At 33.0% G+C, this 12,746-nt stretch overlaps 2 protein-coding genes across 3 annotated transcripts in view; both read right to left on the bottom strand.

Moving 5' to 3' along the window:
* Positions 1–1,548, bottom strand: part of LOC129943459 (sodium-dependent neutral amino acid transporter B(0)AT3) — a 75,981-nt gene extending 74,433 nt beyond the window's left edge. The window contains exon 1 of one of the 2 annotated variants that reach the window (XM_056052926.1): positions 1,450–1,548. The gene's annotated coding sequence lies outside the window, so the exon portion shown is untranslated. Of the gene's footprint in view, positions 1–1,447 lie in introns of both variants that reach the window. The other variant, XM_056052925.1, reaches the window with a different exon arrangement.
* Positions 1,549–9,973: 8,425 nt separating this feature from the next.
* Positions 9,974–10,583, bottom strand: LOC129941853 (coiled-coil domain-containing protein 103). The gene is made up of 2 exons (XM_056050607.1): positions 10,269–10,583; positions 9,974–10,164 (listed from the first exon to the last, which is right to left on the bottom strand). Exons 1-2 carry the CDS (start codon positions 10,415–10,417, stop codon positions 10,062–10,064), a joined length of 252 nt encoding a protein of 83 aa, XP_055906582.1. The 5' UTR covers positions 10,418–10,583; the 3' UTR covers positions 9,974–10,061.
* Positions 10,584–12,746: the final 2,163 nt, after the last annotated feature.

Here is a 12,746-nt window from a genome sequence, read left to right as displayed (position 1 = left end):
AGTATGTAAAAAGGTATATAATTCTTGTTTGATCAATATTTGCTTGTAATTTAAACAAATTACCGACACACCGAAAAATGCCGTAATATTTGGCTTCAAAGATACTAAATGTATCTATTTATCTGAACCTTTATCTTTTACACAAATGAAATTAAAAAAAAAAAACTTTAATGAATGATTCATTTGTAATTTTTGAATCTTTGCAAGGAATCACTTTCCTATGCTACGTACGGGTCTTAAACTTGCGTCATAGTACATAAGCAGTTTATGTTATTTCAATTTTTGTTTTCTTTTCTTTTTATTTTTATTAAACATTCTCACGAATGTTTTCTATGTGCAAAGATTTATGTATCTCTAGGTATAAATAATTTCGTGACGTATGTAAATAATTTATCTACAACAGCAGTGCCGTCACATTGAAATTCGTTTTTCTTTTTTTAAAGGAAAATCGTGAGTTATTTTTTGGCAAAATCCCGAAAAAGAAAGATCACTTGAATTATTATTGGATATGACATGAGGAAATTTGTTGTACTTCAGAACCTTCTATGGACAAAAGTCTTGTGTAAATTTGGTCGGTCGGTCTTCGGTTATATAAGCCAATTTGACCGATTTCAAAAACACTTTTCCATTATATCCCTTGCGCAAAGCGGATTTTACATGAAAAGCAAAAAAAAAGAAAAGAACACCAAAACTTTTAACTTCTGACACTAATTGTTTTTAACAACGAATTCCGTATCCATTGTTGTTTAAATTCACTTTTTAATTATTTAAATTTAGTTGTTTTTTTATCAAAAGCCCTTCCTTTAAATTTCCGATTTAATTGTTTGTACCACCTTTTATCATCACCATCATCATCATCACGACGAACTACGAGCGACGACGACACGACGAAAAACCACCCCCAAAAATATAAGACAGAAAATGTTATCCTTTAAAAAGTGGATCGATAAACAAAGTTTGAATGTGAAGCTCAAGTACATTATGTAGTTAGTACAGAAGGTGGTTGGGCTTCTACGTACAATGTACATAGGGAAACATATAGGTTTCTGTAGTCCTGTCCCATCCACCCAAAAATGAATTAGCCTGAATTTTCAACAGGAAACAAAATCATTATTTTCATCAAAAAAAAAAGAAGAAGTTTTGTAATTTCAAGGATTTCTTTAGGTACAATGTTCTATGTGAACTTTGCAAACAGTTGAGGTATAAATAAATTCACGATAAAATGTAAAATGTGCAGATTTAAAATTCAATGTTCAATGGAAAATTATTTATTTCTTTTTATCAATTTCAAATTTTTGTTTTATTATTTAATCCTTAAAAAGGAAGACGCAATAATTTAAATTCAAAAGGGAGACAAAAAAGGACGAAGGTGTAGGATATTTCGTATATTTAAGGTTGAAGTTTTCATTTGTTTTATATAAGGAAAAAAAGTAATAGTAGAAAACACACAGTTTTTTTTCTTTTGCCTTGTTTTTCAAAACTTTGTATATGCGTATGAATAAATTTTCACGACCGTTTTTTAGAACATTCCGTAGTGGACTAAAATATGAATTGCTAAGTTTTTCTCATGAAGTTCCAATATTTCTCTTGACAAGCGCAATGTGTGCCCATGTGTGGCGCTTTGTATATTCTATCTAAGGGTTGCTAAAAGTTTGAGTTTGCGAAGAAGAAGAAATAGAAAGTTGTTGTTGTTGTCGTTATTTTGTTGTATCAGAAAAGTTTCTCTTTGATTTTTCGGTTGAAAAATTGAAAAAGAACCGAAAATGCACCTAAAAGTTGCTCTCTAGGTAAAAGGTACATAGTTGGTGTTGGTTGTGTCTAAACATATCCTAACCATGTAGTACCTAATATAGGAAAAAAGTGAATTAACTAGAATATAGCTCAAGCTTACTCGTACTACCTACCCTATGTTACATTTGAATTTAGTGTTGCCGGCAGTTTTGTGAGCTTTTTTGTTTTTTTTTTTTGTTGTGTTGGTCTTTGATTTTGATTCGATTCGATTTGATTTGAAATCGCAATAGATTTTATGTTTGAATAAGACTATTTTTGGTTTAGCTATGCAAAAATTAATGTACACAACATGTTGGTAGGTAATAAAGAACATAGAACGAAGAGAGAGGAGGTATTGAACTTTTCAAAAATACTTAGAAAAGTTCTAAATCGATGATGACAATTTGGTATTCGTGTTATTTATTTTGAATAACAAATTGTTTAAATTTAAATTCGGTTTTGGTTTTTCCTTCAAGTTTACTCTAGAATTTCCCGTCATAATTGAAAAATCGATTTCTCACGCCAGCCAAAAAGTATGTAGATGCATAGATATGTAGGTTTGTGTGCTGCTAGAAACTGAGCTGAGTTATGATGAAAAGAAATTCAAATTAAGAAAAACCTTAAATTCTAATGTCAAGAGAAATTATACCAGGCGCCAATCAGGAAAGTGTAGTGGGTGGTGTCGGTATGGTGGTAGATTTATTTTTAAATGATACCTTTCTGCGCTTGAAAACTGTAAGTTGAATGTAGATTGATATACAGTGAGTCAATTATTCGATGGTTGCAAACAAAAATAGTTTTTTTGAAATGCACCTGAGGCAACCTTTAACTATTTTTATGTGATAAGTTTAAAAACACAAATATTGTTAAACATTGTTTTTAATTAAATTTATGTTTGAGATTATTAACTTCCCATAGAAAGTTATTGTAATGGGTCCGATTTGTCAAATTGAAAATTTTGACGTTTCTCGACGTTATAAGGTCCCTAGAGTCGAAATAAAAGATTTTTAGAAAGATGTCTGTGCATGCGTTTGCAAGTTCGGAACATTTCTTTCGTCGTCCATAGTTCAAGAACAGAAGAGGTATCGAATGAATTTTCTTACACAGATAATAAAGCAGAAAGATGCAGAAAGAGCTCTCAAGAAAGTTGCGTGAACATGAAAAACTTGAACATTTTGGTTAACCCTAAATATGTTAAGAACCAAAAACGCTAGAGACTTGAATTAAATTGTATATAATATATTTTAACGTGATACCAATCAAGTATATATATGAAAAAAATCCAATTACATTTTTTTTATAAATCAAAAAAAACTGGAAAAAAGTGTTGCCCCTCGAAAAATACAAAATGATTTTATCTCCAAAACAATTTTGTGCAACGAAAAATAAAGTTTTTAATATCTGGTAAGATTTTAAGAAAAATCGAATTTGACAGTGTTTTTTATAAAAAATAAAAACCTGTAAAAACATTACTCGAAGTTGGTAAAAGTTGAATTTCGACTCAAATATCTTTTCAAAAATTTGAAATTATGGCTTTCAACTAATTTTAACTTTTAAGAAATATTGTTTTTCAATATTTTAAGAAATTTTGAGAAAAATCTAATCGACAGTTTTCAAAAAAAAATAATAAAAGTTGGTAAAAATTAATTTTCGGCTCAAATATCTTTTCAAAACTTTGAGATATTGGCTTTACACTACTTTTATCTATCAAAAAATATTGTTGTCAATATTCAATGAAATTTTGAGAAAATCGAATCGCCAGTTTTTTTTTACAAAAAATAAAAACTAAAAGAAAATTTAACAAAAGTTGGTAAAAATTCATTTTCGACTCAAATGTCTTTTCAAAAATTTGAGATTATGGTTTCCAACTAATTTCAACGTATAAGAAATATTGTTTTCAACATTCGAAAAATGTTTAAGAAATATCAAATTGGCAGTTTTTTTACAAAAAAAAAAAAAAAAAAAAACTAAAAAGAAAATTTAGCAAAAGTTGGTAAAAATTCGACTTAAATCTCTTTTTAAAACTTTAATATATTGGCTTTAAACTACGTTTATCTTTTAAGAAATTTTATTGTCAGCACTCAGTACAGTTTTGAGGAAAATCTATTGTTTTACAAAAAATAAAAATCTACAAATTAAAATTCATTTTCGGTTAAATATCTTTTCAAAACTGTGAGATATTAGCTTAAAACTACTTTATCTTTTAAAAAATATTGGTTTTCAACACTCAGTAAAATGTTGAGGAAAATCTGTTTTAAAGTCCAACAGTCCGTTTTTTCATAAAAAAAAAACAAAATCTACAAAAAAGTACGCAAATTTAGTAAAAATTAATGTTCGGTTGTTGATATCTCTTAAAATAATTTCATTTACCTAATTTATACAAATTTAAGAAATGCTACTAAAATTGTTAAACAAATTTTTCGACTAAAAATCTATTAAACAAAACTAGATTTTAAAACTAAACTATTTCTTTATATGAAAAATATTGTTGTTAATTTTAAAACTTGTAAGAATAATTCAACTAATAACTTTTTTAACCCAACACGAAAACCTACAAACTTTTAAGCAAATCAAATAGACAGACGTAATGGGAAGATATCAGTGTGGGTTGCATTCCAGCCTTTTTTTATGATTCTGTAGGAATAGGAAATAATTTTTAACTGTTAAATAACATTTTGCATTTTCCATTGGACCAACGGATAAAAGGGTGCATCAGAGAATTTACAAAAAATCATAACTCAATTTCAAATGGAATTAGAAAAACAAATTTTGCTGCATTGAAAACTGAGAAGAATCATTGGTTTTTAAATTTAATTATTTATTTCGAAAGGTTGTAGGTTATTAAAATAAAGTCATTCAGATACGGTCCTGATTTCACTGATCGACAAAATTATGTTTTTGTACTGTCCCACCAACAAAACAATACTTTTTTAAATGATTCAGGTGTCCTTAATTCGAATAGCGCCTTTACATTTTTTCTATCACATTAGTTTTTTTTTAATTTTCACCCTTAAAAAATGTTAAAATAGAAACGGGGTTTTTAAGCCTAAGTTACAACTCAAAATATCTTTGAACAATAAAAATTGTATGATGATTGATGGACCACAGGTTTTCTATAACATTAAAATCTGGAGACTGTGCTGCGGGTTTTATGACGTGGGGACAGTTATAAATCAGCCATGTTTGGACAATTCCTGAAGTATGTTTCGGGTCGTTGTCTTGATAAAACCAAAACGAGCGTCTTTTTCCCAATTGTTCTACACTTTGGAGCAAATTCTTTTTTGAGGATATTGAGGTACACCATTTTATCTATTGTACTCTCAATGAACTCTAGCTTCCCAACTCCGGCTGCTGACATGCAGGCCCAAACCATGACATAACCACCTCCATGCTTTACAGTTGCTCTGAAACTTTTGTCTCTGTATTTGGTTTGCGCCCTACATAAGATCGCCCCTCGCATCCGAAAATGTTGAACTTTGACTCGTCCGCAAATATAACTTGGTCCCAAAAGCTAGCATCTTTTTTAATGTGTTCTTTTCCTAACCTTAAACGACTATCTCGGTTTTTCTTGTTAATGTTATGGTTTCGGGAGAGCAAGACTTTCCGAGCTCGTTTTCCACCTCACTAGTCAGTTTTGGTGGCGATAACTTGGGGTTTAGCTTCACTTTGCGCACAATGTATCTTTCATCTGACGCAGTAAATATTTTGTTCGGAGCATTTCTTCCCTTATTTTCCACACGGTTTTCAAAAACAAAACGGTGGATTATGGCCTTGACCGTGCCGTCTGGAATATTGACAATTTCCGCTATTTTTCTCCGAGAAAGTCCATGATGAAAGAGAACAATTTCACGTTGTTCAATAGTTGTTTGCTTCCCATGTTTAAAAAACGTGCTGTCTTTATGAAAAATAACTGAAACTTATAATAATTTTATTTGAAAAAAATATAACAACTTAGAGACTGACACAAAAAATACCGATATTCCCATGTTTTTTATTGAGCAGTTGCTCCTTAAACACAGTGGGTCAAAGAAGCTGTGGCATTGGAAAATCTAATTATTTCGTTTTTCTTAGGTAAAATTTAGTATTTCAAAATAAAATAAGTTGGTTAAATGGTTATTTTAAAAATTAAATCTTAATTTAAGTTCCTGCGTTTGTACTTTTTTAATACATTTTATTGTTTAGGAAGTATACTCAGTTGAATGTATTAATAAGGAGTGGGTCATATAAGCTGTGAGCCACAGTATATACGCGTTGTAATATAAGGTCCGCCATCTAACGTTTTTTTTTAACTAGTGCTTATTTCGTGAATGGTAACACTTACACACATTATGTACATACATACATACATATGTAGCTCATGTTCGATTTGACAGATTATTAGTTTTATCCTTCCGCTGAACGAATATGGTTGTGCATAAGCTTGAACAACGCTGGGAACACCACTTAGTGAAGATGCGGATTTTACCAAAAAATTATCTATTTGGTACGGATATTGGTTTAGAGAATAGCGATCGGTATAGAGCCTGTTGAACGAATTTTTGTTAAAAAAAAATTGAAGAGGAGGATATTGGCAACATTTGGTTTCAACAGGACGACGCTACGTGCCACACAGCCGAAGCTACACTCTATGTTTTTATAGCATTAAAAAAAAAACGTTATTTGGTAGACCTTATGGAACGTGTGCTTTTATTAGGCTAAAACCAAGCGTTTTTTTCGGAAATCGTTATAATGGTTGAACTCTAGATAATTTGCCGATCGTATGGTCTCGCACCGACGACAGATCTTTCAAATGTCTGCCCTATCAACTATTGATGGTAGTATCTAGGACTACCATGGTTGCTACGGGTAACGGAAATCAGGGTTCGATTCCGGAGAGGGGGCCTGAGAAACGGCTACCACATCTAAGGAAGGCAGTAGGCGCGTAAACCACTCCCAGTTCGGGAGGTAGTGACGAAAAATAACAATACAGGACTCATATCCGAGGCCCTGTAATTGGAATGAGCTTGTATTTCAAAAATCTGACGAAATAAATTATTTTTAAAGTCAGATTTAAATTGAGGCAATCGAAACCCATTGAAAAAAAGTGTAATTTTATTGGCAGAAAGAAAACCTTGCCTACCAGTGTTTTTTAATCATTTATAAAGACTTTCCTAAACATAACAGTTAAAATGTAAGCAGAATGTTGTCAAATTGAAGCACTTTGGACTTTAAAAAGCCTAATACAAAAAAGTCGCTTAAATACTTCAAATTGCGACGACGATTTCTGTGCTACGCGAAATTAATTAGTTGCCAAACATTTTGCGTAAACAATTCATGATTTTGCCGGCCGTATGGCACGTCGCATCGTCTTGATGGATCTAGGTACGTTTTAGTTTCCTCTGACGAACCAATTCTGGCCGCAAAAACTCGTTTAACAGCTGTCTGTAGCGTTCGCCGTTCTTTGGGAAAAATAAGAACCGTTGACTCCCCAAACCACTACTCACATCTTAACGGTAACTTTCAACAAATAAAGAGAAAAAATCATATGTAATAAGAATCACTTTGACAAAAAAAGCACTCTACTGCAGATGCGCACTGTTAAAACGATTATCATTAAAGTTATTTTTACTACTCTGATACTGTAACTAAAATGTCAAAATGAAAAATAATGCTTGCTCGATAACTTGAAAAAGTAACCAAGTTTAAAAAACTTTGCATGAAATTTAATGTTAACAAACATACCAATTATTTTGTGTTTATAGTTTTTGCTGCCGCCGACGATATAGTCAGAATTTCAAAATGTTAGCTAATGATGCCTAATATTATTGTAATTTTATTCATTTAATTTTAATATAAACACATGCATAGGACAAAATAAGTTGCAAGTCTATATAAAATTTATAGTTGAGCATCCTTTCTTAGCCAATAAGTATAAACCCAATTCCGTCTTGGAAAAAAATAACTATTTGTAATTTATGATTTTTCTTAATATTCGTTATATTAACCTATTTGTATTGTATATTTTTGATAAAATCATTTCTTTATTTCCAACTTTTTCTAGAAAGCCTCCATTTTATCCACAGCGGATAATAACTTCCCTTCCAAAATATTTGTTGTTTCCAAAGCTATTTTTGATAATGTGCTTTGTGAAAAACAGTATCAGCAATCGTTGCCTGTCAACCATTGGTACTCTTCGCTAGAATGACCCCGAAGCCGATCTCTGAAAACTTTCATCAGTATAAAAACGAAAAATTACAGTAGTAGAAGAAAAAACTCATATATCGGGCACAAGGTCCGACAGCGAGGTATGAAAATCACATCAGTCAAGTGCTGTCCATTTTTGTCAAAATACACCTGCAGAAGTTCTGCATAACCCTCTGAAGCGTTTGAGGTGCAACTGTTCAAATGTCATGGGTTATTGTATCAGTTAGGGCTTCGAATGTACGTGGTTTTGGAAGGTATATTCGTGCTTTGAGATAGTCCCATAAAAAGTAATCACATGTTGACAACTCCAAAAATCGGAATTCCCATTCCACATACCGTCGCAATTAAATCAGACGTCCAGGGAATTGTTCGCTTAACAAACCCATTGTTAATCTTGATGTATGGCAAGTAGTCAATGTCGAAACCATACAATAATCAAGTTGTTACATACGTCGTTTTTCAGTTTCGGAAAGAGCCTGAGTATGACATACAGCCGATGGACGACGACGACGGCTGGCTTCAACTGCTTGACGCACTCTTTTAATATTTTCTGGATTCCTTACCGTTCGAGCCTTTCTTAGTGCAGTTACTGGTCTCAAAGAGCTATTCACCCACTTCATAATCATATCATAACAGCACGACTGTGGCTCCATGGTTACTGAATAAATGGCATCTCGCAACAAGTCGATGCAACCCATACTCAAAAGAAAATGGTTTCCCCCACCTCGCTTGACGCCCCGTTAAATCTTCCATACTTCGCTCCATATAAGCTTGGCGATTTTTGCTTGTTTAAAAAATAGAAGAATTGAATAGTCAAAGAATTTGTATTAAATTTTGCGTTTTAAATGAAATAAATTGTAACAAAGTGTGTAAAATGCTACAAAAAGCCTATGGTGAGTCTACTATGAAAAAAAAAACATGTGTTTACGAGTGGTTTAAGCGATTCCAAGATGGCCGCGAACACGTTGAAGATGACGAACGGTCCGGTCGACCCAGCACGTTAATAATCGATGAAAATGTGAAAAAAGCGGAAAAAAATTATAGCAATTGCTGATGAAGTTGGTATATCAATTTACTCATCTCATAACATTTTTTCAAATGTTTTGGGCAAGAAACGAGTGGCAGCAAAATTCATTCCAAAACTGGTGAATTTTGACCAAAAAAAAACAATCGCATGAGCATCACTCAGGAGCTGTTAAATGACGTCAACAACGATCCAAGTTTGCTTGAAAGGGTCATAACTGGTGATGAAACATGGGTGTAGGGCTATGATGTCGAAACCGAAGCATGATCACTTCCACTTGGAAGCATCCAACGTCACCAAGAGCGAAAAAAGCACGTCAAGTTCTATCAAATGTGAAGGTTTTGCTTACTGTTTTCTTCGATGCTTGTTTATTCGTAATTCCATATTCACCAAATATGGCTCCCTGTAACTTTTTCCTTTTTCCAAAGTTGAAGAGACCCATGAAAGGACGGTGTTTTTCCTAGATTGAAGAAATAAGGGCCGCATCGCTGAGAATGCTCAAGGACATATCGAAAACTGAATATCAAGAGTGCTCCGAAGATTGGAAAAAGCGCTGGCATAAGTGTATTTTATTTGGGGGAGTGCTTTGAAGGGGACCACATCAATGTAAACGAAAAAGTAAATATTTTTTTGAAAAAAACGAAAATTCCGAGTATTTTTTGAACAGACCTCGTACATACAAGTCTCCACAAATCAAAATGTCCTTTATTTACGAATTACGAAAACAAATCAATTTTGTTTAACCAATTTTCATTGGCAATACAAATCGATGTTAAATTAAATGCCAACCAAATGATTCCATCAGGAGACGGTTTTCAAATAAACTCTTAAAAGTGGCGCTTGCCTTTAATTACTGCATATTAGCTCAGTGATTAAAAACACAACCACTTCGCTTATCACCAAAATAACAAAATAACATAACTGATTCAAGTCTATCCCACATAAAGGTATGGCGAAAGTATTAACCGATAAATAAATGAATTCATGTCGAAGTATTATTTTCATTTTTATTCGTATTTCAATTTTTTTATAATTTTGCATGTGTTTTTCTTTTACAACACACAAAATACTCAAATAACACTTCTTAAGTCTCTTTTGCAGCTGAATTCCAAAGCCTGGATCGGGTTGTGGCATCAGACTTATCTTTACGTGTGATGGGAGTTAAATGAGCTGCATCCACAATGTCTCTTCACATAGAAAAGAGTTAAACATTTAAAATTATTAAATAATTTCTAAAATCACTATTTTTTTTTTCAAAACAAATTAAAATTTAGAATTGTTACATTCTTACTTGAATTCATCGTACGATTTGCTCGTACAAACCGCTCGCAGCTTTGCATCATTTCGCAAATGATGTAGTTCATCACTCTGTAGACGACCGAGGCACTCTTCTTGAAGATTATTTAAATCTTCTACGCTTATTGGCAAAGAACTTGACATTTTTTTTAATTTTATGTTTAATAAATAAGAACAATAAAAAAGAATTATCTTCAGGTACTCGTTGTCGTTTTTCTCGAAGGAAAATAATTGTGAGGTATGTATATAATTTTTTGAAGTAGGTATATTAATTATTTTGTTTGGTCGATAGAATGATTTATAAGAGTAAGCCTTGTTTGACTTTCATTTTGCTTAAAGTAAAGTGAATTTGTGTTTTCCCATTTTCTGTGCGCACAAACAAAAATAAGACAGATAGTGTAGTCTTTCATTGTTTGGTAGGGCTAGTCATAGTTACTTCTGTAACTATGACCCAAAATACTCCACTACATTTGAAAATTGTATTATGAAAATCACGTAATTGGTAATTTGATAGTAGAAATAAAACACGAGTAATTTGCCTCTAAACCATTCGAAACCGATTGCGCTGGGTGGATTTCTAATTTTCAAGGTATCTGGATTTTCAGCACTTCGGAAATTTAAATTGGTCGTAAGATCCCAAGCACACGAGTGTTGAGACATTTTGCTCGAGACTAATGTCTCTTCTGTTTAAAGTCATGGAAACTCTGTTTAAATATCAGCTCCCTTAAAAAATATCTTAAAGAACGAAAGCTTATCTTAGCGTAGATCGGCTTTCGCAGCAACATTCTCGCTGGTGGTTTATCTTTATGGTTCATATGAACAGTGAAACAAGTTTTTACATTGCACTTGATATTATAGAAAACACTGAATAGTTTAGCATCTTGCTCCTTTATCGAAAATGGGTGCTTACGGTGGCGACGAATCTCTTCATCGTTGGGTTAGAAATCTTCTTTAAAACCCTTCAACAAAAGATATTTTGTAAGGATTCAATTAAGAAGCCTTCAATATAAATTCTGATGTGCCGCAGGACCCTGTTCTATGTCCGATACTTTTTCAAATTTTGTTTTTATATATTATCTCTTTTTAATCAAGTTATTGGTTTTGTTTATGATAGTGCTTTTATATTCACATCCCTGCAGCAGAATGTTTTCAACTATAAAATTAAAAACAAAAAACTTGCATTGTTTTTAATTCAATTTTGCAGAGTATCAATTTTTTTGAAAACGATTTTTGAATGCACTCTTGAAAGCGCAACCTTTCTTTTTCGATTACGCGACGGTAAAGCAATGGAGTAATTCTTTAAATTGTATGGCGATATTTTCCTGCAGAGTATTGAAGGTATCCCCATAAAAAAAATCGAAAGATTTGATGCCTGGCGAACGAGGCGGCCAAAAAATGACTCCGTTCTTGCTGATCAGTTTATTCAGAAAAAATGTCATTTGCTTTTCCATCCCTAGCGGAGTGGCAACCTCCTGTTAAAAATTTGTTCGGTTGTTGTATACCATGAATAAGGCTTCAATTGCTGTAACAGAAACTCGTCAAACATACGGAAATACACCGGAGCATTGACTGTCTCACCTTGGTTAGAAAATTAACGCCCGTATATTTCGTTTTTTTTTTTTTCATATATGTATCCATCAATATGGAAATTGCTTTCCGAGCAAACGGGAGCAAGTCCCCTGTTAGTGACGAAAGTTGAGCTTCAGCTCATCTTCAATTCAATAAAAAATAAAAAGTCAGCAGGTGTCGATGGTATATCCAACGTTGTACTAAGCCATTTACCGATGAAAGCAATTGACATTTACACCACACTCTTCAACAATGCACTGAATAACGCATATTATCCAATGCATTGGAAGACCGCTGTGGTTCATCCTCTCCCGAAAAAGGGAAAGGACAACTCCATACCGTCAAATCTTCGGTCGATAAGTCTTCTTCCGAGCATCAGAAAAGTTTTCGAAAGAATCATTAATAGGGCTCTGACTAAATGGGCTGCGGACAACAAAATAATTCCGGATAAACAGTTCGGGTTCAAGGCGGGTCATGACACAATTCATGCTGCGTCTAAACTCGTTTCTGATATCCAATGGAATAAATCAAAACAACAATGGACAGGTGCTGTTCTGGTTGATTTGGAAAAGGCCTTTGACACCGTATGGTTAGAGGGTCTTTACCTAAAACTGAGCAGGCTTGGCATTAGCAAGCCATTGTTGTATATACTTTATGATATGCTTATATGCTGATATGGTAGAAACTAGAAAGTTTGTTGTCAAAAGTGGCAATGTAACTTCTACCACAACATTCTCAATTAAAAATGGTCTTCAACAGGTAGCGGTGAATTCGCCGATTCTCTTCAGCATTTACACCAGCGATCTGATAGGTAGTCTTACAAAGGCAATTCGTACGCCGACGATCTAATTGCGTACAGGACGGCCCGAAAGGTTAAGGTTATTAGAATTCTCTTGCAGTGTGA

The sequence above is a fragment of the Eupeodes corollae genome, chromosome 1 (genome assembly GCF_945859685.1).
Source record: "Eupeodes corollae chromosome 1, idEupCoro1.1, whole genome shotgun sequence".
Lineage (NCBI taxonomy): Eukaryota > Metazoa > Arthropoda > Insecta > Diptera > Syrphidae > Eupeodes > Eupeodes corollae.
Note: the sequence above shows the minus strand (reverse complement) of the source record. Positions and strands in the feature narration are given on the sequence as shown.